The sequence below is a fragment of the Falco punctatus genome, assembly GCF_963210335.1.
Source record: "Falco punctatus genome assembly, chromosome: 5".
Lineage (NCBI taxonomy): Eukaryota > Metazoa > Chordata > Aves > Falconiformes > Falconidae > Falco > Falco punctatus.
In genome coordinates, this window is record NC_137584.1 from 56,192,580 (window position 1) to 56,213,878 (window position 21,299).

Consider the following 21,299-nt stretch of genomic DNA (forward strand, 5'->3'; position numbering starts at 1 on the left):
TATCTGAAAGAGTCTGGATAGCAAAACCTCCCAATGAAGACCTTGCTAAAACTCTTCACAGCTCTTATTTATACACCTAGCTCTTGTTTATAGGCTATCACAGAGACCTTTAGGAGTGAAAACCCGTGTATGCTGACTGGACTGAAGTCTAGTGGTATTTCTCTCCGTATGTGTTATAGATTCAAAAACTAGGGCAGCTTGGAAGGGACACTGCAGCATGCCTAGTCCAGCCACAAGTGTTTGGGGGATGTAGGTGAAAGCTCCCACACTAGTGGGGGATTCCTAACTTGAGACCTATGCAGTATAGCTTTCAACAACTGTAGTAACTATCCTAATCTCCTTCATAATTAGTGGAGAGAAATAGACGAGACAACATCTGGTCTGATTTAGATGTTTTCTGGTTGTTCTGTCATCCTTTAGTGGTGTTTGTGTCCTCAGTGAATATAAAGAGACTTCAGATGATTAATTTAGGTATAGATGTCTGAATTTTTACACCACTTAAGCACCTACGTTTGTCATCTGTAATGATAGCATGGTTTATTTTAAAAACTCTTCTAAAAGTCAGCTAGTTGTTTCCAAATTTTTCTCTGCAATTTAAATCAAAGCAAACATAAATTGCAGTGATACCACACATAGCAAGAATCTCTAGCTGTCTTTGACACCTCTCATTTTAATTCCTTTATTGGGTCTGGACTACTATGACTGGGAAGCTGTCTAGGGCTGCCAGAACCACTCCGTCTTCTAGGTGGCTCTTGATTGACTTTCAGCTCAATTTGTCTCTACTTTTCCCGGTGTTCCTTCAGAGTTGGGGTTCGGCATGCTCTCTGGAGGAGGAATGCACTTGGGTAGCCAGTGGTGATATCCTACCTCAGGCTTACCCCAGCTGGGGTGTGACATTATGGTCTTGGGGCAGGAGCTGCGGGTCCTTACAGGCTATGTCTGCTTTGTTTTCAGCCATGTGCTGGTAGCAACTGGCCTCATCCCATTCACTGCTTTCCCCTTCGGGAGGACAGTATTTTATTCAATTAAGCTGTTTGGCTTACTCTCACTAGTAAGTTAGCAGAACTGGTAGGAAACACATTATAAATTATGACAGATAAAGATATTTTATTTTGCAACAGCAGCAAGTCCTCAGTGACTTCCTCTGCTCTGCCTTCTGCTTTCAGTTAGTGAACACCTTCCAGTGTCTCCCGATTATAACTTTTCACATTTGACACCTGGTTTTAACCCCATATGTTTTGATTGCAGCTTTTGTAGATGTTCTTTATGTAGAAACCAAGAGAGTAAGCCCTGAATTTCTATAGCAATAACTTCCCTTTGTGCTGAGTTTTTAGACTTGCATTTTTCTTTCCTTCTTGCCTGCGTTCCCATAGAAAGAAGGGCATGATCATGACAATATAATCTTTTCTTTTACAGAAAAAATCTGAAATCATTTTGTGCAAGATACAAGACGTTGCAGTGGACAAGTTCTTACGCTTTGCCAGACTTCCCTTATGATGTCAAGTGCATATTAGCAGAAAAAAAATGCCCTGATCACAGTATGAGAATAAGGATAATTGAATTTTTACAAGCAGACATGACAAAATACCTAGAAGGATCACTGTGAGTAAACAGCGCTGAATCTATTTGGGAGCATTACCTATTGGCTGCAGAAGTAAATTTTCAAATGGATGTAAAGCTGTTCTCTTTCATATGCTTGCTTAATCAGAGGTGGCTAAAGGCCTGAAACCTGTTGAAGCCAACAGGAAGATTTTGTGCAAACCTTAAAGCTGTTCCCTTTGTTATTTGTGGGGGAATCAATAGTCTGAGAAATTCTCAGTTTAATGTAAATCAGTATAGACTCCAGCTGGTATCTAACACTGCCTAGAATATCAACTATTTCTTCTACATCTCCATCTTGCTTGCACAGGTATCCGAACAGTCAGCAATATAACATTGTTGTCAATGCTCTGCTGCAGGCGTACCCGTTCCTTGATGAAGATGGGAAGGGCTTTGTAAGTATTGTAAAGAATACTCTGTCTTGAAAAATACAGGTTGTATTGTGTTTGAGGTTTGTTGGTGTGTTTCATTTCCACATAAACAATCACAAGAAAATATCTTCATTCAGAGGAAATGAATATAAATTTCTTATATACTGGCTGCATTCAGAGCTGTAAGCTTTGCTTTGACACGTTTGGCAAACCACATTCTTATTTCATTATTTTAATTAAAGATTAATCCTGTTATAGCCACTCCTCAAAGCCACTGTGAGATCATGCAGACAGGTACGTGAAGTCCCTGGATGCCTGTTTTGTATTTTTTTCTGAATTGATTTATCCCAAAAGATACATTTAAGTAAATGTAACTTGGTTTTATTTTTAAAAACAAAGAAGCCAAGTCTTTAGAAAATTGTCTGTATGAGAGCTAACATATGATTGATGCTTTTGCAATGCACTATGATCATTTAGCTGTTAGGTATCTAGGCCTAATTTAAAAAAAAAAAAAGCAAACATTTAAAAACATTTGTTGGCATCTCAATGGGGACATAACAGAAAGCAGTGGAAGGAGCTGACTTAAATTTGAACTACATTTTTTCACTCTTGTGGCCCAGATTATGTATCTGTGGTCTCAGAGGACAGTGTTCACCTTCTGACTTCACATTATTGCTTTGCCATGTGATACTTTTATAGCATTCTGTAAAAGCTTGTGAGACTCAGTGGGGGTTGTTAGCTTTAAACATATATAAATATATCTCATGTGCAGTTACTGCAGAAAGCAAAATAATTCTGAAAAAAAAAAAGTGAGGATTAAGGGGTGGCTATTCTGGTTCTCCCTTGAGCCCACATGTTATAGGAGGGAAAGGACTAAAGAAAAATACATCTCAGAGAGGAGAGAGAGGGAGAAGGATCAGAGAGCAACAGTCCACCCTTATTTTCAATCAGGATACCACTTTGAATACCCCAGTGAGGGTCCTCAGCCAGGCTCCTGGGCTTCCTCTGGCTCTCTTTGTGAAGGAGAGCTGGAATGACATTCAGTTTGACTCTGAAGAGGCTTTTACAGCCTTTAACTTTTAAAATCTCTTTTTAAACAGAGATGCTTAAGCTAGGTTTTCAAAGGACTTCAATTGCAGCAGGAGCATAGAGCGGGCAAAACTACTTATAACCCCATTCTTGAGGAAACTGCTTATCGGCTCATCGCTTCCCAGATGGATCCCAGAAGTGATGGCATAAGTTAAGTGATGGGGCAGAGACTTCAGAGTTGTTGTTCTTTATCTTTTGATATTTATCTCATGCTTACTAGAAAGCATATCTGGAAGAAACCACCACAAGTAAGCGAGGAAGCTGGAATTAGCAGTTGGCAGTATTGCGAGTCTGATGGTTCTGAGCCAGCCCCTCTCCACTGCCTGGGTCAAGGCAGGAAAAAATGCTCTAAAGGTGTATGTGTGTATATTTAAGTTTGGAGGAGGGGGTGAGAACAAATTACTATTTTTATTGGCCCTACTGTTATACATTCTGTTCTTCCTTCACAATCATAAAGGCTATAAATACTTCTTTTTTCATGATCTGAGATAGTTGTGTGTTACAACAGCAATGGCTTAAAACAAACCCTATAACATATGCAGCTACTTAGCATGAGGCTTGCAGTAAAACTGAATTCACATACCTTTAAGAAACAAATTAACAACAAAAGAAAACTGGCTAACCTCCATTCTTTCATCTCTTCTTGAAAAAAGTGTCTTCAGCAGCTCAAAAAAAGTGAAGGTTTTGTAGGCTTTTCTTTTAAAATAGCCTCAGGCTAGCATGGGACTGTAAGAACTGCTGCTTGCTGTTCCTGACAACAGTATTGAATCCCAGGTCTTGTAAGGTGTAAAATATTACTTACTGAGAGGTTCTGAACACCTTAAACTTGTTTATCTATAATAATTAGACATTCATTATTACAATTTTTGAATAGTTCATTGAAAGTATTTAAGAAAACTATAATCAATAAAATAATTCAGAAGGAAAGCAGAAAGGGACTTATTTGGGGACTGACAGCTAAATGTAGAAAAGGAAAACTAACATGAGTAATATTTTAAACAAAAATGCTACTTATATTAGTTATTAAATAACATATATATAAACTTCTGGAGGTGCAGTTTGTGTCATGTGGTTTTGTTGTCTACATTGGGAGGAGAGGAATAATACTGTGGAAGGTCTTCTTTCTTTCTGTGGACTCCAAAGGGAGCCTCGGGTGACCAGCTGTGCACAGATGTCTGTGCCTGATAGATAGCCCCCCCTTTCAGTCTGTTGTAAGGCTGGAGAATGGGACACAGCAAACATGGCAATTCAGCTGAGAATAATGCTTTCCAGGACTGGTAGGTCAATCAGGTTGTCTGAGTTTATTTAGCATACCAACAAACATGTTTTCAAGCATTCAGAGGTTTAAATTCTTGACAAAGTTACAGGAAAAAGAAATAGTTGCATGCATTTCAAAAAAAAAAAAAAAAAAGGTCTGAACATAGTTTGGAATATGAAGCCTTGTGTTCCCTCTGGTGTGCTGAAGCTCATTTCTGCCATTGGGTGTTTTCCTTTCTGCCATGTGAAATGCTCTACCCCACTGTATTGTTAATGACATTAATGTATTGCTCTTTATTTATTGCTGGGCTATGTCTCATTCCTAGATTCAATTTAACTCTAAATCCATGCTTAAAAGGAAAGCAATTGCTTACCCTTTTGGGGTGGAGGAGCATCCACAGTGTCTGCTGGGGTGTGCAGAAGGCTGCAGTAGTTCTTGATGAGATGTCCTGAGAAGGTCTATCAGTGCTGTGCTTTTAACTCACAAGTCTTGTGGTTTGGAGCTTTTCACCAGAAATGGATGTGTCTTGGCTGCTGGAAGAACACAGTGGGAACGGTGCTGGGTTCTTCCACAGCCAGTATGCATGGCTGTGCGTGGCGTGGGTGGGCAGGGGCAGGCGGGTGGGCTTCCTGGCTGAGGCAAGGGAAAGCTCATCCCGTGACAGATCTAGACATTCCAGATTTAGCTTTTTCTTCTGAACAAGAATAGAAAATCAGAACATAAAGAACTTGGTGTAATGAAAATCTTGGAGAAACTCTGAACTGAAGATTTCAGCACTTTTGTTGCAACACTTTCATGGAAGTGAAGTGGCTTGGAAGATTGGAAAGGGGAAAGATCTGCTGGAAAACAGAGAGGAACAACAAAAAAACCCAAACCTTAGAGCGTTTACATTCACACCAGTATTTTCATGGCAGGAAAAATATTACTTGCAAAGCTTTGAACATTCCACTTTTGGGGGTTTCAGAGGGTTTTTTCCCAAAATACTGGACACTTTATTTACAACTCCAAACTATTTTAAACAAGTACTTTCAACAATGCATATATTATGTAGAAACTTAGTCTAATATTTTCAATCTCATACTGTTGCAGTGAGAGGTCATTAAAAGTTTGATGTTTCAAGATTTACTAGTGGGTTATCCATAATTCTGTTTTCTTGGTTAAAAGGTTTCACGTTTGATTTTGCAGTATGGAAAAATATGCTTCTGTGCCATCAGCCCTTTTGCAAAGGATATCCAATGCAGTATAGTCAGGATGATGATAATGATCCTAAATGAATAAGTTTACAAATAAGCTACTTAGGTACTATGAATTTTAAAATAATGTTATTTACTAGATCCCTCTTGAAGCAAGAATTAAAGAAAAATTATTTGAATATCTAAATAATAATTAAAAATAATGAGGCAAAACTCATTTAAGATGTCTATGGGAGACTTGGAATGAAATTAATTTCCCTACCCTGTTCCAAGATCAGCGTTTGGAAAAAAGTGCTTTAAAGTGATTATGTAAGTCATTTTTCCCATGATGATTCCTTCTACTTAAAGAACAATGCTATCCTAAACTAACACATACAAGATTTAAAAAAACAAAACACATTAAACTCCATTTGATCAGGAAATAGATTATAAGAGTTCTGATGTATAATGTAACCAACGCAACATTTGTAAGTAGTTACAGACAAAATAGGTTATACAGCAAAAGCCAGAGTCAGGCACAGCAGTCAAAAGAAAATTAGCATGATGCTGTTTCTTGACCACTTGCTAGATCCTATTCTGTTTATATTTATTCCTTTTACAAGGAATTTGGAAAGAGTCACTGCCCTTATTCCATTTCAGCCAACATGTTGAAAATTGTATGGTTCCAAGAAAACCTTAGAGGAAGGAAAAGGGAACCTTAGAGGAAGGAAAAGGGAAAAGAGAGGGCTCTTCATCCACACCGGTGGCCAGTGGGCTTTGCGTAAGCGGCTCCCTTCAGCTGGGGCTGCTGAGCAGTGCTATGATGCTGGTGAAACCCAGGAACCCAGTGCTGACATGCCCGATTTATGTAACTGCCGCACACAAAATGGTTATTCGCTAGTAAATTACTGCTTTTAATCTGCATGTAATCCTTCCCCTCCTATGTCAAATAGACACAGACTAATCCTTCTGCTCCCTTGCAAGCATTGTAAACCTTCCTGGGGTGGTTTGGGATTTTTTTTTTTGAGGGCGAGGGGAGGGGAGAATTAATAGAAAATAGACTTATCAGCTCAAAAATGGTAACGAAAGCATCCTTTTTAGAAGATGCATTACCCGCCAGGGGAAGCACATAAAAGTATGTGCTTGCAGTCTCATTCATGAAATAGGTATGTGAGAAGGGACTTGGCTAAGCTTATGAGAATCCTATTACAGAAATAATTTAGTTAAAACTCTTAATTTATCTGAGGACAGGGATATGAAACAGCTGAATGTTTTGAACTTTGAGGGATATTTAAAGCTCTGTATAGGTGTCAGCATATTCTTTCATGTGGAAGAAAAAGCAAAAATATCTTCTAGCCAAACAAAGGTTTTCAAAAGAAAGAAACTGTGCAAAACTCAACTAAGGGGAGATTTAAATTGTCAACTGCTAATATATTCTGGGCTTATCATGTTTTGAAATATTTTAACATCTGTTGAACACTTCAGGGAAGCATTAAGCTAAGGTTTTTGTTTGCTTGTTTCTCAACAGCCTTAAAATGACCATATTCCAAATAAATTTTGCTAGGCATATAACACTGGGGTATTTGCATCAAGATGTAAATGCATAGGGCCAGAATTGTAAACTTATTTGGGAATCTTAATCTCTCAGGCAGATAACAAGTGGGATTTGCAAGGCATGTAGTTACCTTACTGCTTTTGAAAGCAGTGCTGGTGTGATACTCAAATTGAAGCTGTAAATATGCCTTGTGAGGAGGCTGGGGGAGCAGTTGTGCTCTGTGTCTAATTGTTATGTTTAGATTGGTGACAATGTAACTCCAATCCCAAGTCTGAAGTTTACATACTAGAAATACAGATGGATTTGTTTTCTTGCCAGTTCTCAATGTTCAAGTGTTACTGGTGCTAAGAAGATACTTCTGTAAGGGCCTGCAGGTGGGTGGCAGAAGGTGTCCCCCAGGAAAGGCACAGCTCCCCTGGCTGGCCCAGGTCTGCTTGAGAAGAGCTGAGGTAGCTGCTACAGGGGCTGTGTTCTCATAGCTCTTCCACCATCCTTTTTCACCATTCATGGAAGTCTTGCTTTTAGGCTTGAGGGCCTGTAAGTCAGCTAGTACCCTAGCGGGTTGGGAGCAATATGTTCAGCAGGAGAAAGGCAAGGTCATGCTACCTTCATCAGTGTCTCTGTAAGAGACCCTCCTATCCATATCCTGTGGGTGAGAAAGGCAGGCATGTCAGGCTGCTGTGAAGACAGATGCTATACTACTTAGTCTATTTTTACTGAATTCTGGTTCACACCAAAGTTAGCCCTTAAAGTCATATGACCTTGACTAATAAAGGACACCATTTTGGTAAGAAATCTGGAGTAATCATTCTTCTGTTTATATTGTGGTTTAGTATGTCAGTGAGTACAGGCTTGAGTGCAGTATTGAGTAAGTGTAGTACTGGAGTCAATTCTGGAAAATGAGGTAACAGCTATTTGAATCTCTCTTGCCACATCCTGTCATTTGCAGTCACTTTTCTGACTAATTTTTATTCCCTCTGACAGTTGAAACCCCCTCAATAACTGGAACAAGCATTTATTTGCTTTTGAGGATCTGGCAAAACATTTTCAGTATTCACAACTGCAGGTTTTGCCTGCAGACTTTTTTAATGGCGTTTGATTAGTAATTGCTTCCCCACTTGTCAATGGTTAGTTAGCACGGCTGGGTCCTGCCGTGGGATGCTGAGCTGGGGACTGCAGGTAAACAACCATCTGTCCGTAAGGATGCACGAATAAGTTGCTGTTCATACAATTTTCAGAAATGACTTTTCAGCACCCAAGTAAAAAAAGATGTGAGTGTGATAGAAGCAGTGGGACCATATAAACTCCATCTTTGGCTGCCAGAGTGATGGATGGTTCCATTAAACAAGGGCTGCATCCACATGCAGTGCAGAACTACCTTTAAGTTGCAATTTACATACCTTGAAGAGTCTTACAAACACTAGTGTCTACTGAAACGATCCTCTTAATTCAGCAGTTTTGAGTTCAGTTTAATAGACTTGATGCAGTGTAACTGTAGGTTCCCTGCAAAAGGGAGTATCCCACTGTGTCTTTCCCACTCCCTTATGTTAGATATTACAATCATACAACTGCACAACCCATCAGAGACTGTCAGAAGCAGAGGAAAAATATTCCACTCAGGGAAAAAAAAAAACAAAAAAAACCCCACCCCCAAACATTAGTTTTCTGTGGCATTAGTGAGCTGATCTGATTCATGGGTAGTTTCATGACCTGATGTCACGACTGGAGCATCCCAAAGTAAGAGATGAGAAAAGGAAAGCAAACTGTGGTTTCAACTACATCCCTAGTTATATTGGCTAAATCTAACCCTTAGGGTTAATTGCTGTCATCCTTAATGAACTACAGCTGTGCCAGCAGCCCCACCGTTTAGTTGCCATAGAGTCACATACTACAGGTGCTTATGTTTCATTCAGTCCTGAAACCACCAGTATGCTGATGCTGCCCTGTGAGTCTTTTTCTCTTATTGGCAAACAGTTTTTTATAAAGTAGAGCTAGATAAAAAAAAATTGACCTGTTTTAGGAATGGGGCAAATTCTTGATAAAAAATACTGGTAATGACAGATTTATTCCCCCCCCCCGCCCCCCCCCTTCATGCAGCTGCTATGGAAACGGGCCCTTAAAGATCGTTTCAAGTATGTGCGGAGACCCATTGAAGATGATGAGCAAGTCCTGAGGAACAAATGCAAGTTTGGCCACAGGCGAGGACAGACCAGGAGATCTTCATTTGCTGAAAACAAACCTGATGATGTCCAGCTGCAGGTAGAGGTAAGGGGTTTTGGTGCTTAACTGAGTTCTGTGTCTTTCAGCTCCTCTGCTGACAGTAAGGCTGCCAGCCAGTAAAAAGGAGAACAAGGCGATCTCATCCTATTTAAACGCATTTTATATAGTTTGTCCTATAGCCAGACCCTTGACTTGCTTTCCGTTTTCAGAGACCTAAGTAGCAACAGCAGAGCTAAACGCAATACTGGTGCCTTGCACATTTGTTGCCATTTAGAGTTGTTGCCAACTGGACAGAAAGTTCTGGGGTTTTTTTTAAATGCAGTGTTCCCATTCTGCTTTAGATAATACACCTCCAATTAGAGTGAAAAATGATAGAGGTTTATGTCTAAGAGCTGAAATCCCTGTACAAATAAGAATGCAAAGTGGTATTTGAGCTGGCAGCAAGTGGCCATATCCTACTGTCGCATTGCACTTTGTTATATAAAAGCTGTTTACGTTGATGTGTGATATACATAGGGATGCTTATGAATGTATGTGTGCAGTTGCTGCATATCCCTTTAGTTAGAGAATTCAGAGCTAACACTGCACAGTAAACGTTTGAAGCATACTAATTAATTTATACGCTTTCATAAATACGTTAAGGTTCCAGTTATGCTTTGCCAATGCTCCTCACACTTCCTTGTACTGCAATTAAAATGTGGTAAAATTTAAACAACTGTAAGAATGTGATAAAGAAGATAGGTAAGCAGATATTTGACTTTAGTTTACACATGTCCATCCTGCTCTTTACGAGACACCTGTATTTAGAGTGGTTAACTGGATGCATTTCTGCACGCATCGCCCTTGTGTTTGAAGGAAGCTATAGTTTTCTACCCAAAACTTTTGGGTTTTTTTTGGTTTTGTGGTTTGTTTGTGTTGGTTTTTTTAGAAGCTTCTGTAATTTCTGTTTATCTTTTTTTGATTAACGTGTGCAGGAATAAACTTCCCTCTTTTTGCCCGCTTTATTTGAAAGGTTTGCAAAATGTGTGAAGTAAGAAACCTTTCATTTGGGTGCAAAACAATAAACAGTCTTGCATGCAGTAAAGGAGAAATGACAGGCGTCTGGTTTTGGGCATGCATTAAGAGTTAGCCATCCTTTATCTGCTAATGCTTGGAAGGGCAAATACGGGTTGGTTTTGTCACATCAGCTAGCTGGGAAGTGCTTTGCAGTGATCCTGTAGGGACTGTGTGATCAACTTTATTTTTCTATAGAGAATGTCTAACTGCACTGTGCTGTGTGTCTGTAAACTAGGAATCACCCCTCTTTTTAACTACATTACCAAAGAACCTCACTAGTCATTCCTTGTTTGCTTTAGAAATTAAAGAAGGAGAAATTATTTTCTATCTTTTCTAAGGCCCTAGGCATTTTCTGCTAACCTTAATGTTATAAGCAAATAAGGGTTAAACTGGAAGAAGGCAAGAGGATGCAAAGTATCCCTAAACAACTTTTCCTTCCTTTCTCTCATTTTTCCTGTATCCTGAACACACACACACACACATATATATATATATATATAAATAATATAGAAATATAAATGCAAGAACTAACACTTGTGGAGCCTATTAAGTCTTAAGAATGAGCCCCATAAAACTGAACGAATCATAACTTTCTCAGGTTTAAATGTGTTTCTACATTGAAAGCAGGTGTGTCTGACTCTGAGGTCCTAAATTCTGTCACTACAAATATGCACAGCTGAACAAGATGTTTGTTTAATATTCTTTTAAACAAACGCAGCATGGAGGTTTTTTATCTGTGTATTTAGGGACACACATAAAGGCACCTTTCTGCCAGTCCTTGGCACTACTTACTTTGTGATAAATTTAAAATGCTTAATAAAGAGTCTTAGCCTCAGAAGAATAAATACTTGGTCTAGAAGCCAATACCACAGGCAAAACCAAAGGATATTCAAATTATCATCAGTCAGATGCCCCTGCCTTCATCCATTTTCCAGGTCTGGAAGAACAGCTCAGCCTTGTGCGGACTAGAAGCCAACACATCACGATTATTTAAGGTAAAAGTGTGGGAAATTAATTCCAGGTTAAGGAGACCTGTGGAGAACAATCAGTGAAGGATTCCTAGCCCCTTTGTGTCACCACAGTCTCCCTTAGATAGGCAGAGTAGGACGTTCAGGGCATTATAGGTTGAAGCCAACTGGGAAGCGGTGCAGATGAAAAAGTACATCTGTTCCCAACAGCTGACCTACTTACCAGCCACACAGCTGACTTACATATTGAGCTTTAGTTTCTAAATAGTCATAAGATGTAACTCCGCCAAATGTGCTTTGTGTCAGTATAATCTTGGATTGTTAATGGCATGAAACTGATAAAAAGATTATTTACTAAAAAGAAGTCCCTCACCGGTATATCTGGTATTTGTTCTTATATAAAGAGAGTAATAAAGCTATTACTACTAATAGTAAAATCCTTAACCACTCTTTCTACTTTATCATGTAAAAACCCAGCTGCTTGCCAGGACAAGCTTTCTGTGATGTTCTGGGGTGTGCTCAGAGCCGAAGATGATGTCTGCCCCATGGTCTGTCCAAGCCCCATTACCTGCCAGCAGGCATTCCTCCTCCAAACACAGCACAAGCATTTCGTGGCCTCCCATGCAAGGCATTGCTTCCAGATGCAGCATCTGGCTTTCTCCTCCGGTTTCTTTAAAACATATGATGATGTATTCCTCATTACATAGCATTACATTCAAGGAAGACCGAACACTATACTCATTTTAGAGTGGCTAGCATCACGGGAAAGGCCTTGAACAAGTGCAGGGCTGTAAAATGGTGGTAGGTAAGCACATAAACCCATGCTGGAGGTGTCTGTTACTGAAGGAGGTTTCCCTTAAAATGGTGATCCTTACGACCACCAGGTTGAGCCGTGATTGCAAAGAGGCTTGGACTGTGCCTGACATAGACTTTAATATGAGCCTCTGTGTCTGAGGGATATTCAGAACCTGATCAGGAAAACCTCCTTAATTAACAGGTTTTCTGGCTATGGAGTGAGAGTCCTCCTCTGCCGTTTTCCACAGTCAGGCAAATATCCTGGAGCAGCAGTAATCCAAGAGGGAGTTCTTTGTAATGATAATGACCTCCATCTGCTGCAAATGGAATATACTTTCCACGAAAGGGGTCATCACACCATAAAAATAAAGAAGAAAGGCAAGCCAGTCTTCCCTCTGAAGCCAGGGTTGGATTACTGCTAAGGCAGCCATCCGGTGGCATGTTCTCATTGATCTCCTTGTTTGTTTGGTTTGGGTTTTTTTAGCAACAAAATGGCACCATAAACCTCTTTCTCTTCCCTAAGGAATTATTTGGCTTATGGTCCTTCAGGCTATGAGAGAAACCACCTCCTGCTAGTTGTAACAGGAAGGGCCATAGACTTGGGGGAGCCAGAAGGGATAGAAAGGTAGAGCACTCTCGGTGTGCATCTTTGGCTGGAGGATTTATCGAAAGGCAAAAGGCAAGTGCAGTTAGAGCTGGTGACTGGATTCCATATGATGAAAGCATGTGGTTCAAATGTTAGCTTAGTCATCTCAGGGGTGGTGACCAAAGAGCAAATTGTCCCTTTCAGAACTTTAAGACTTCAAAACTTTTGAAATCTTGTCAGGTCAGTCTTGAGCAGTGCTGTCCATGGAAAGTATGACTTCACAGCCAATTCAGTTAGCTGAATACAGACACAAGAATGCCCACAGATATCCTGCATGGCTCCATCAGTCAATGCAGAAGGGTGTGGGTCTCCCGTAGGTCCTGTGTCATATTTCCCTGCTTTCAGAGATTTCTGGGATACCCTTATGACATCTCAAAAGCCACTACATAGCTACATGTATGCAACTGAATCAAGCTCCTTCAATCCATTCCAGCCGTTGTATGAGAAAACTTGTCAGCAAAGGGACTATCCAAGGAGATCTTAAGTTACCTGAATTTGAAGGGCATATAACAGGCTAGAAGAATTTTAATAGTTCATAATCTTAGAAGTGGAGGGAGTACAGTTGTCCTTCTGCCTCCAATTTCTTACATCCTATGACAGTTCGTATATGAGATCATCAGGGTTGCTCTGGAGTTGTCACACAAGTAAATTTGAAGTTAGGTGTGAAAAGGAGAAATAGGCTCTGACAAGATGTCAGTTAAGACTGTAGATGTTTGCAGATAACTGGGCATATTTGTCACACCCAGCAGAGCTGGAAATAGCGTAATGAAAACAATTTATAAAGGGGGCACCAGCAGGCCATCTCCTTTCTGTGTCTATAGGATGGAGATAAGAAATGTTCTGGTGATTACTTAGACTGGGAGAAGTGGAAGGATTCTGCAGAAACTTAAACTCATGACCTTGGACATCTGCTGATGTTATTCCTGTACAGAGAAGATAAGTACAAATGTTGAACATGGAAAATATGCAAATCCTCAGCCAAGAGGACCAGATGAAAATCGGAGACATCTGGCCTAAGAGGCATCCAGGTAGAAGCTGGGGACCATGAATGCTTTCTTTGGTGGTATCACGTAGTACCAGAGCAGTGAAGCTGGTGAGAACATCCTTGCTGTAAGGCCAAGGTTTCCCCTTAACTAATGAGGCTCAGAGAGAGTTCTTGTCTTAGAGAGAGTGGAAGGGCCTTCTGGCTTTAAACAGGAGGAGTACTGTTGAAAAGCTGTGTGATAGGCTTCCTGAGTTTGGCCAAAATCCATACTAAGATCACCTTGGGTACCCGGAACCAGATGTAATGATGAGGTCTGGAAGGCTTAACCTGCACAAAGTACCTGGTTCAGGGCAGATGTAGAAGACGGTCCCTGAACCAACCAACATGAAGGAGCTGATTGTTGATGGAAGGAAGCCAGGCATTTAATGGGGTGAAGCAGATGATCCATCCTCTCTTTTGCCTTTACCTTTCCTCAGCCTGTGCAACCTTTTGCCGAAGTCATACTGATACCAGAGATGGGAGTCTGCTTGAGCCTCTGGGGGTGATCTTAGGGCTAACAGCAATGATAAAAATGGTGATGGAAAAGTTGCTGCTTTTGGGTGCTTCACAGAAGTTTATTTCATTGGCTTTATGCTCATCATGATCTAGAGACTCTTTTCTGATGAAAGAAGGACCCAGGATTGACTGATGTCTACCCTGTGTGCTGGAGTTTCTTTTACCTCAAATTAGGTAAATTACACAAGTTAGACAATTCCTAGAGATATGTTTTTCTTTGAGGTGATAACCGACATCAGGTTTGTCAAGGAGATTATGCCACTGCAGCAGTTAGAAACTTAAAACAGTGTTTCAGTGAGTGTGGAGAGAATAGGATTTGGGAGGCAATGGCTGGAGAAAAGGGAGGATGAGAAGAAAAGAAAGCATGTGCAAGGGAAAAAGGAAACCAAATGAATCAAACAGCTGGAAAACTCTCAAAAGATGAACAGCTTGTGCATGAGATGCAGAAACTTGGCTCAGCCTTGTGTTTGAGGGGCCCTACTGGCAGGTACAGCATTAGGTACCATCTATACTGTGAATGCTATACACAGATGAAGCAGGGGTGATAGACCCTTTTCCTCTAAGATTAAAAGCTTCCAAATCAAGTGCTTGAATGTCTGCACAGCCAGAATGTGAGCATGCATATACAAATGATCATTCAGTGGCTGTACTTTTGTACTGTGATTTTTTTCCACCAAAATTTTGATGTGCATGCATAGTGTGTGGTATTGCTTGCCTCATATTTTAAAATACTTTCGAGTCAAAGTAAAAACTTTAAACACAAAATCCTGATATACATCTTACACTTCACCTTCTTATTTATGTCACTCACTACCTCCATTGTTCTGTGAGTTAACATAAAATATGGAATACAGGTTGTCCCTTGGTAGACGAAAACAGATTTCACCCATTTGCTTATGCAGTGTATTTGCCAGCTTACAAATCAGAAAGCAGTTGTGATCAGAAATAAACTGACTTACGCGGCTTCAAAAGTTTGCAGTTAGCATTGGCATGTGAGTCTAGCTCTGAAAGTCTCTGCCTGGCTCAAAAGGGTGATTATGTGTAATTAAAGCAGAGCCTGCTTTAATTAAACATCTCATTTGAGTACAAGTCAGCGTGGATCCTGCAGTAGGTTACATGCTCATTTTGCATGAAAGCAGTCTGCCTGTGCTGGGTCACCTGTCTTTGTGCTCAGGGTTTGGACACGAGGGGTGGCACAGCTGTGATGCATTCTTAGTTCTCTCCCACCCTCTGGGACAAGATGGGCCCTGAGCAGTGTCCAGCTTGCTGCCTGCCTTTCAGGTTCAGACCTGTTCCAGATCAGTCTGGGGTGTTTTGAATTATTTTGAGCAAATCTCTGCTTTCTGATGGTCATAGCCTGGTTTGAGCATTCCTCCTGATATAAAATGCCCCAGTATTCACATAAGAAATGTCATTATGATGAACATGAAAGTCACCACAGATAAAAAGGCTGTCCGTTAAAGTAGTGGTATTAAAAACTGTTCTGTGCACTCTGTTTTTATGATGCCTTGTGTCTGTACATAATCCAGACAAAATAGCAAGACTTTTCAGTATTCAAAAATCAAGACATGAGATTAAGATTATGCTCACTTAGCTACCTGTGAAACCTGTTTCTTAACATGAAGAAGTTACAAAACCCAATTAATGGAAAAGATTATCCCAAACAAAGGTCCCACCATACTCCCAGTGTGAGTATGCAAGCATCATATTCTTCAATTAGACACAGAGAAACCACTGAAACTGCTGCTATCAGGCTTTCTTGCGTAAATTCCTTAAGCATTGATGCTAACTCTGATGCAGGTAGACTCAGCAATCAAGAAGTGTTAGCAGCTGCAACGCTCTAAGCAATAACATCAGTTGGGGTATGTCTCAGCATCTAGCAAGGAAAATTTGAAATATTCTTTCAAGGGAAATATTATTAGCTGCTTCTGGGAGCTGACAAGGGCAGCAATAATGAAAAGCAATACAACAGCTGTACCGAAACTGCAACTCATCAGCAACCCAGTCCCAAAGTATGATGTAAAAGGAGCTCCCACTCAGTGCTGGCACCACTGAATTTGTGTGGCACTGCTGTTCCAGGAGATGGTTCTCATTACCATTGCATGGTTTCTACCTTTCCAGCAAGCAGATTATTCTCCATCCAAAGGAATTCCCTCAAAGGTATATTCATTCCCAAATCATCCCAGATGAGGAACCTGAATCCAAGGTTAGCAGTGAGCAGATCAACAGCATGCACTGCAGCATCCTCATATCCATCCCTTTAACTCTACTGGTCCTATTTGAATTCACTGTCTCAAACCAGGGAGTCAGTAGGTTATGTTGGCATTCTTAAAAAAAAGGATCTTGATCTTTATTGTTAGCAACTGCTAGGCTACATTTACCATTCAGGAACTGGTGTAAACGCTTGTAAAGAGCAAGAGGTGCCTGCTGTCCTCACCAGAGGAGCTTTCATCACTCTGTGATTAGGCAGTCATGTTACTTTGGTGTTGACATTAATGACTTCTGGGATTTATGATGCTGGCTTTCAACAGTAACTGAAAGCTTAGACCTTGGAGATGCACATCATGCATAAGAATTGCTCCCTTCCTCCCCACAAAGAGATGTAGCAGCTTCACTTCCTTGGCTGTGGCACTGACTCATATAAGTGCCCTGCAAGCTGGGGCTTTTCACAAGAATATGGGGAAAAATCAAGATCCATCAAAAGGACATTAAAGAATTGGGCGTGTATTTAAAAGCCTGTCTCCAACCAAATGACTATCCTCTTGCTTCAGGAAATGGGAGACATGAAGGATTTGGAGTCTGGTTGGTTTATGTGTGTATGCTTTCTTACTTTTTGTTACTCTGAGCATCTTAACACTTGCATATGTTTCCAAGTAGAACTCTGAATATCGACTGGGGGTCACTGTCAAAAGGCATCTGGAGCATGGGTAAAGAGCCCTGAAATCTGCATGGCTCCTAGATCTAGTGGCTTTAGTCACAGATACCTGAGATGCCAAGAAGATAAGGGCAGATGCAGGCCTGGATGCTGAGGAATGGGCTCCCCTATTGCTGTCACTCATCACCTGTGAATCCAACAGAAGGGCTAAGAGCCTTGGCAGGACGGCCCCTCAGGCAAGGTCTGCATTACACTGACACACAGCTACTGGATATGCTTTGCTTACCTCATCAACTTCCTTTCTGCACCTTTTTGAATCTTTTTTTTTTCTGCTGTATTTCTCTTGAGCTTGTGACAAAAAGTCAGCTTGCTTTTTTAAAGCATTGCAGTAAATTCTCATTTGTTCCAGATTTACTTCTATTATTTAAAAAGAATGTAAATTCTTTACATTACTAATGAAGTACATACATTGCTAAATAAGACAAAATTCTATATACAAAAATAACTAAAGATCACCAATTAACATTATCCTTATTGGTGCAAGGGAAATGGATATTAACAGCGACACAATTGAAAGTCTGGCCAGAGGAGTTCGGCTGGCCTCAAGAATAAAAGATCCCTCATTTAAAGAGGCTCTTAGTTCTGTCCTGCATATATGCTGAACGGTTAGCTTTGGCTTCTTTTCTTCAGACATTGAGACAGGTTTGGCTTCCGTCTAGATAGGATTGCATTTCCACAACATTGAAGTAACTGAGCTTTAACATTATTGTCAACATTTTACTGGAATACTGCTGTGCTGTAACTAGCTTCGTTGCATCTAGAATCCTCTCTAAATTGGCATGTGACAGGCTGATGGACTTGTTCAGTAGCCAGCCTTCCCCAGATTCTTACTGTTCATACCAGCAATGTTAAAGATAACTACAGAAGATTTTAAATCACACTTGGAATAAATCTCCAATAAAGTTTAAAATACTTTGCAAAATGATGTCCCACTGAGGTAACTTCTCCAAGAGAAAGCCAGCTCTCGGTTATCTTTCCACTGACCTTAAAAATCAACTTGTTTACAAACTAAAAACTAAAAGGAAAAAATGAAAATATTTTAAGTGAATCTTGCATTTAGGTGTGACTAAGTTAATATCAATTCACTGCGCTTTACTAGAAAGAAGGCAAATTTGCAAAATAGGGAGAAGGGCTGAAGAAAATGGAAATTGAGTTATCAAGCGAGTTACATACTGAACACATTCTGCTGCAAGCATGGTATTTTGTAATTTTTTAATAAAAGCAAACCCTTTTGTGATATTAGACGCTAATAAATCCTGAGGTCAAAAATAATTTGTGTAAAATTCAAGTGGTGCCAATATTTCCTGCTCTATCAAAGATATTCAGATTTTATTTCAATGAAACTATGCTTAGAAATAACAAACAACGTAAATCAGAATGGTTTTGCCCTTTAGATTTTCAGCTAGGTTGACTGAAAACAGCTATTCATCCACAAACACCTAAAGTCACTATTCTCCATCTCCACACTGGTTCTGCTAAAGTCAGTCACTGCCGTTCAACTTAGCGTGCCGGTGAGGTCCCATTGCTCTGTTCTGTTCTTGACTGACAAACACGCCCCACTTGCACCAAACCAGTTGGAATTAGAAATACACAATGATGCAGTAAACCTGTCCTCCCAATTATCAGTTGATCGGTGTTTACATAGCGCTATACACTACAGTATAGTGATTGTATTCCCCAGCAGGAATGACACTGTCCAGACACAAAATGAGGTGTTTAGATATAAAAGGCACAGGCCTGCCACTGTATATAGTCCAGGAGTCCCCAAAATCATAGCAACTTGGGTTGCTAATGCCAACCCTAGAACTCAGTACTCACTTGCTCTTTCACTGCATGCGCAGCATTGTTTTACAACATCCCAAGTGTTTTACATCATACTTACCATTGCCCATCCTCAAGGTACATAAACATTATTTGTTGTTTCCACTGCACTTTACTAAACGAGAAGTAATCTCTGAAACAGCAGCACTGGCTTATTGCGGCCAGTTGAGAACTCTCATTAATTGGTATCCAAACACTGCTACTACAGATCTGGTACATTTCTGGAGCTCTATTACTTGACTGAAGTTTTATAATGTGTTTTATGGCTGGCTACATATATCTATTACATAGACTACTAGTTTAAACAACCTATGTTAAAGATCTTAAAGTTCAGAACTACCTTTCTTCAGCCTAGAAGTGCAGCTTAAAAAGATGGAAAGGTTACAGATGGTGATTGCTCTAAGCAAGCTGAATACTGTAAGAAACCCAGTCCTAACACTGACTTCTGCTTATGTTACTCATATGTAGCGGATGACTTAAACAACAAAGTTTGGCTTTCCATCACTTCCCCACCCCCCCACCCCCCCCGTAGATAGGTATGACAGCAATTCTTCCTTGTACTACTGCCATATTTCTACTGGTAGCTTGCCATTGGTGCTTACAAAAATGTCAGATGGTCTCATTTAGGTAATTAGTAATGTCACTAGCTAAACTAGTTCTTGAGGACAGAGCTGACTACATAAAAAGTCCATCAACGCCAGAGGTGTTTGCCTTGACAAGGGAGATGAAGATAAGCTGGAGTAAAGGTCGCAACTTGTTCTTCTCACTGTTTCTAAGCAACCCTGTCAGTTTGTCTGTGGTCACGGCACACTGGGTTGAGTTTGTTTTGCTGTTCTGCCTCTGCAAGTAAGGCACTGAAGGTGACAGCTCTTCTCGAAATAAGCTGCTGTGCTCCATGTCAGGTAGCTGAAGAAGCTCCTGCTCTACAGGCAGGAGGCTTGGAAACAGACCCACAGGAGAAGCCAGTAGTAATGGAGCTGTTTGGAGCCAGAGGCTTCAAACTAGCTCTTGCCCAGAGTAAAAAACATAAATGTAACTAAAAAGCCATGAACAATTGCCCAAGTGTGTGTGTGTGTGTGTGTGTGTGTGCGCGCGTGTGTGTGCATGTGTGAGAAAGTGTGCTTGAGATGACAAGAATGGACCAGCCCCTGGTTTTGTGCAGTGGTCGTGCTGAATCAAGAGACAGTCCTTCCAACTTACTGCAAGTGTGAGCAGGTTAAGGTGCAGCTGAACGGCCCACGTGGGGCTGTATGAATACTATAATGGTATTCAAAGTCAGTAACTGATAAAAAATAGATACCAAAACCCACCAAACACTGATGCGGGGAGCTTGCAGAGATGACACGCTAGCAGCAAAACAGTGCTTTGATGACTGTGAGCAACCTGCTGGAGATTTGCACAGAATTTTTTTGTGGTTTTCTGCCTTTTCTGCACTGCTTACAAAGGCTTTTTCAATCAGGTGAGAAGCAGGAAAAGCCTGATGCTGCTGAAGGACAGGAGTGCTCAGGGTGCGCTCTCTAGGTGCAGGAGGGCTTGCAGAATATAAAGCCCTACCAGAAAAACTAAACAGACTTTGCAAGGATTCTCAGAAAAGGAGTTCAGGTGATCACGTTACTGGGACCATTCTTCACAGGCAGCACCAAGGCATCTGTCTCAGATTGGCGTGCCAGTAAAGAGGTTACAGAATCATATACTAACACGTTCCCAGGACCGAGTATTTGTGCAAAATTTTCAGACGTGTCCAAGGATAAAATAGGTAATTTTCTAACTGTGATGTGCAATTTGTCTCATGAAACATGGCACTAGAAAATTTGAGGTAGCTAATTTGATGCCAGTTTCCAGAGTTTCAGGAGAGAGCTAGGGAACATACTGACCAAGAAACCTCTCTTTACTGGCCAAATTGGCAAGAACTGTAATGCAGACCCAAGAGATGAACACATTGGGAAGGAATCAACAACGTTTTGGTAAACAGAAGTAATTTTTCATAAATTCATTAGTTCTTTGAAGTATTCAACAACCCTGAGGACACAGGAAATCCAGCTGACATAGTTTAACTTCAGAAGAGATTTCACCAGATGCCTTTCAAAGGCTTTTACAGGATATAATCTGAGGGGATAAGCAGGAAGGTCCTTGCGTGGATAAACAGTTAAGACAGAACAAAGAAGGCAAGGCAGAAATAGTTGGGGTTTACAGTTGAAAAGATTATTAATGCTTAGTTTATGCCATTCAATGTATTTCTAAATGACGTGGGAAAAGGAGAATCATTGGCTGACC

General features: G+C 40.5%; 1 protein-coding gene across 3 annotated transcripts in view; it reads left to right on the plus strand.

The window, feature by feature from the left end:
- SAMD3 (sterile alpha motif domain containing 3) overlaps nucleotides 1-21,299 on the plus strand; it is a 48,285-nt gene that overhangs the window by 21,390 nt on the left and 5,596 nt on the right. The window contains exons 5-8 of one of the 3 annotated variants that reach the window (XM_080390435.1): nucleotides 1,417-1,602; nucleotides 1,910-1,994; nucleotides 9,142-9,309; nucleotides 11,256-11,315. In XM_080390435.1, the coding sequence (XP_080246561.1) occupies nucleotides 1,417-1,602; nucleotides 1,910-1,994; nucleotides 9,142-9,309; nucleotides 11,256-11,315 (499 nt within the window). The remainder of the gene's footprint in view (nucleotides 1-1,416; nucleotides 1,603-1,909; nucleotides 1,995-9,141; nucleotides 9,310-11,255; nucleotides 11,316-21,299) is intronic. The other 2 variants (XM_080390434.1, XM_080390436.1) reach the window with 2 other exon arrangements.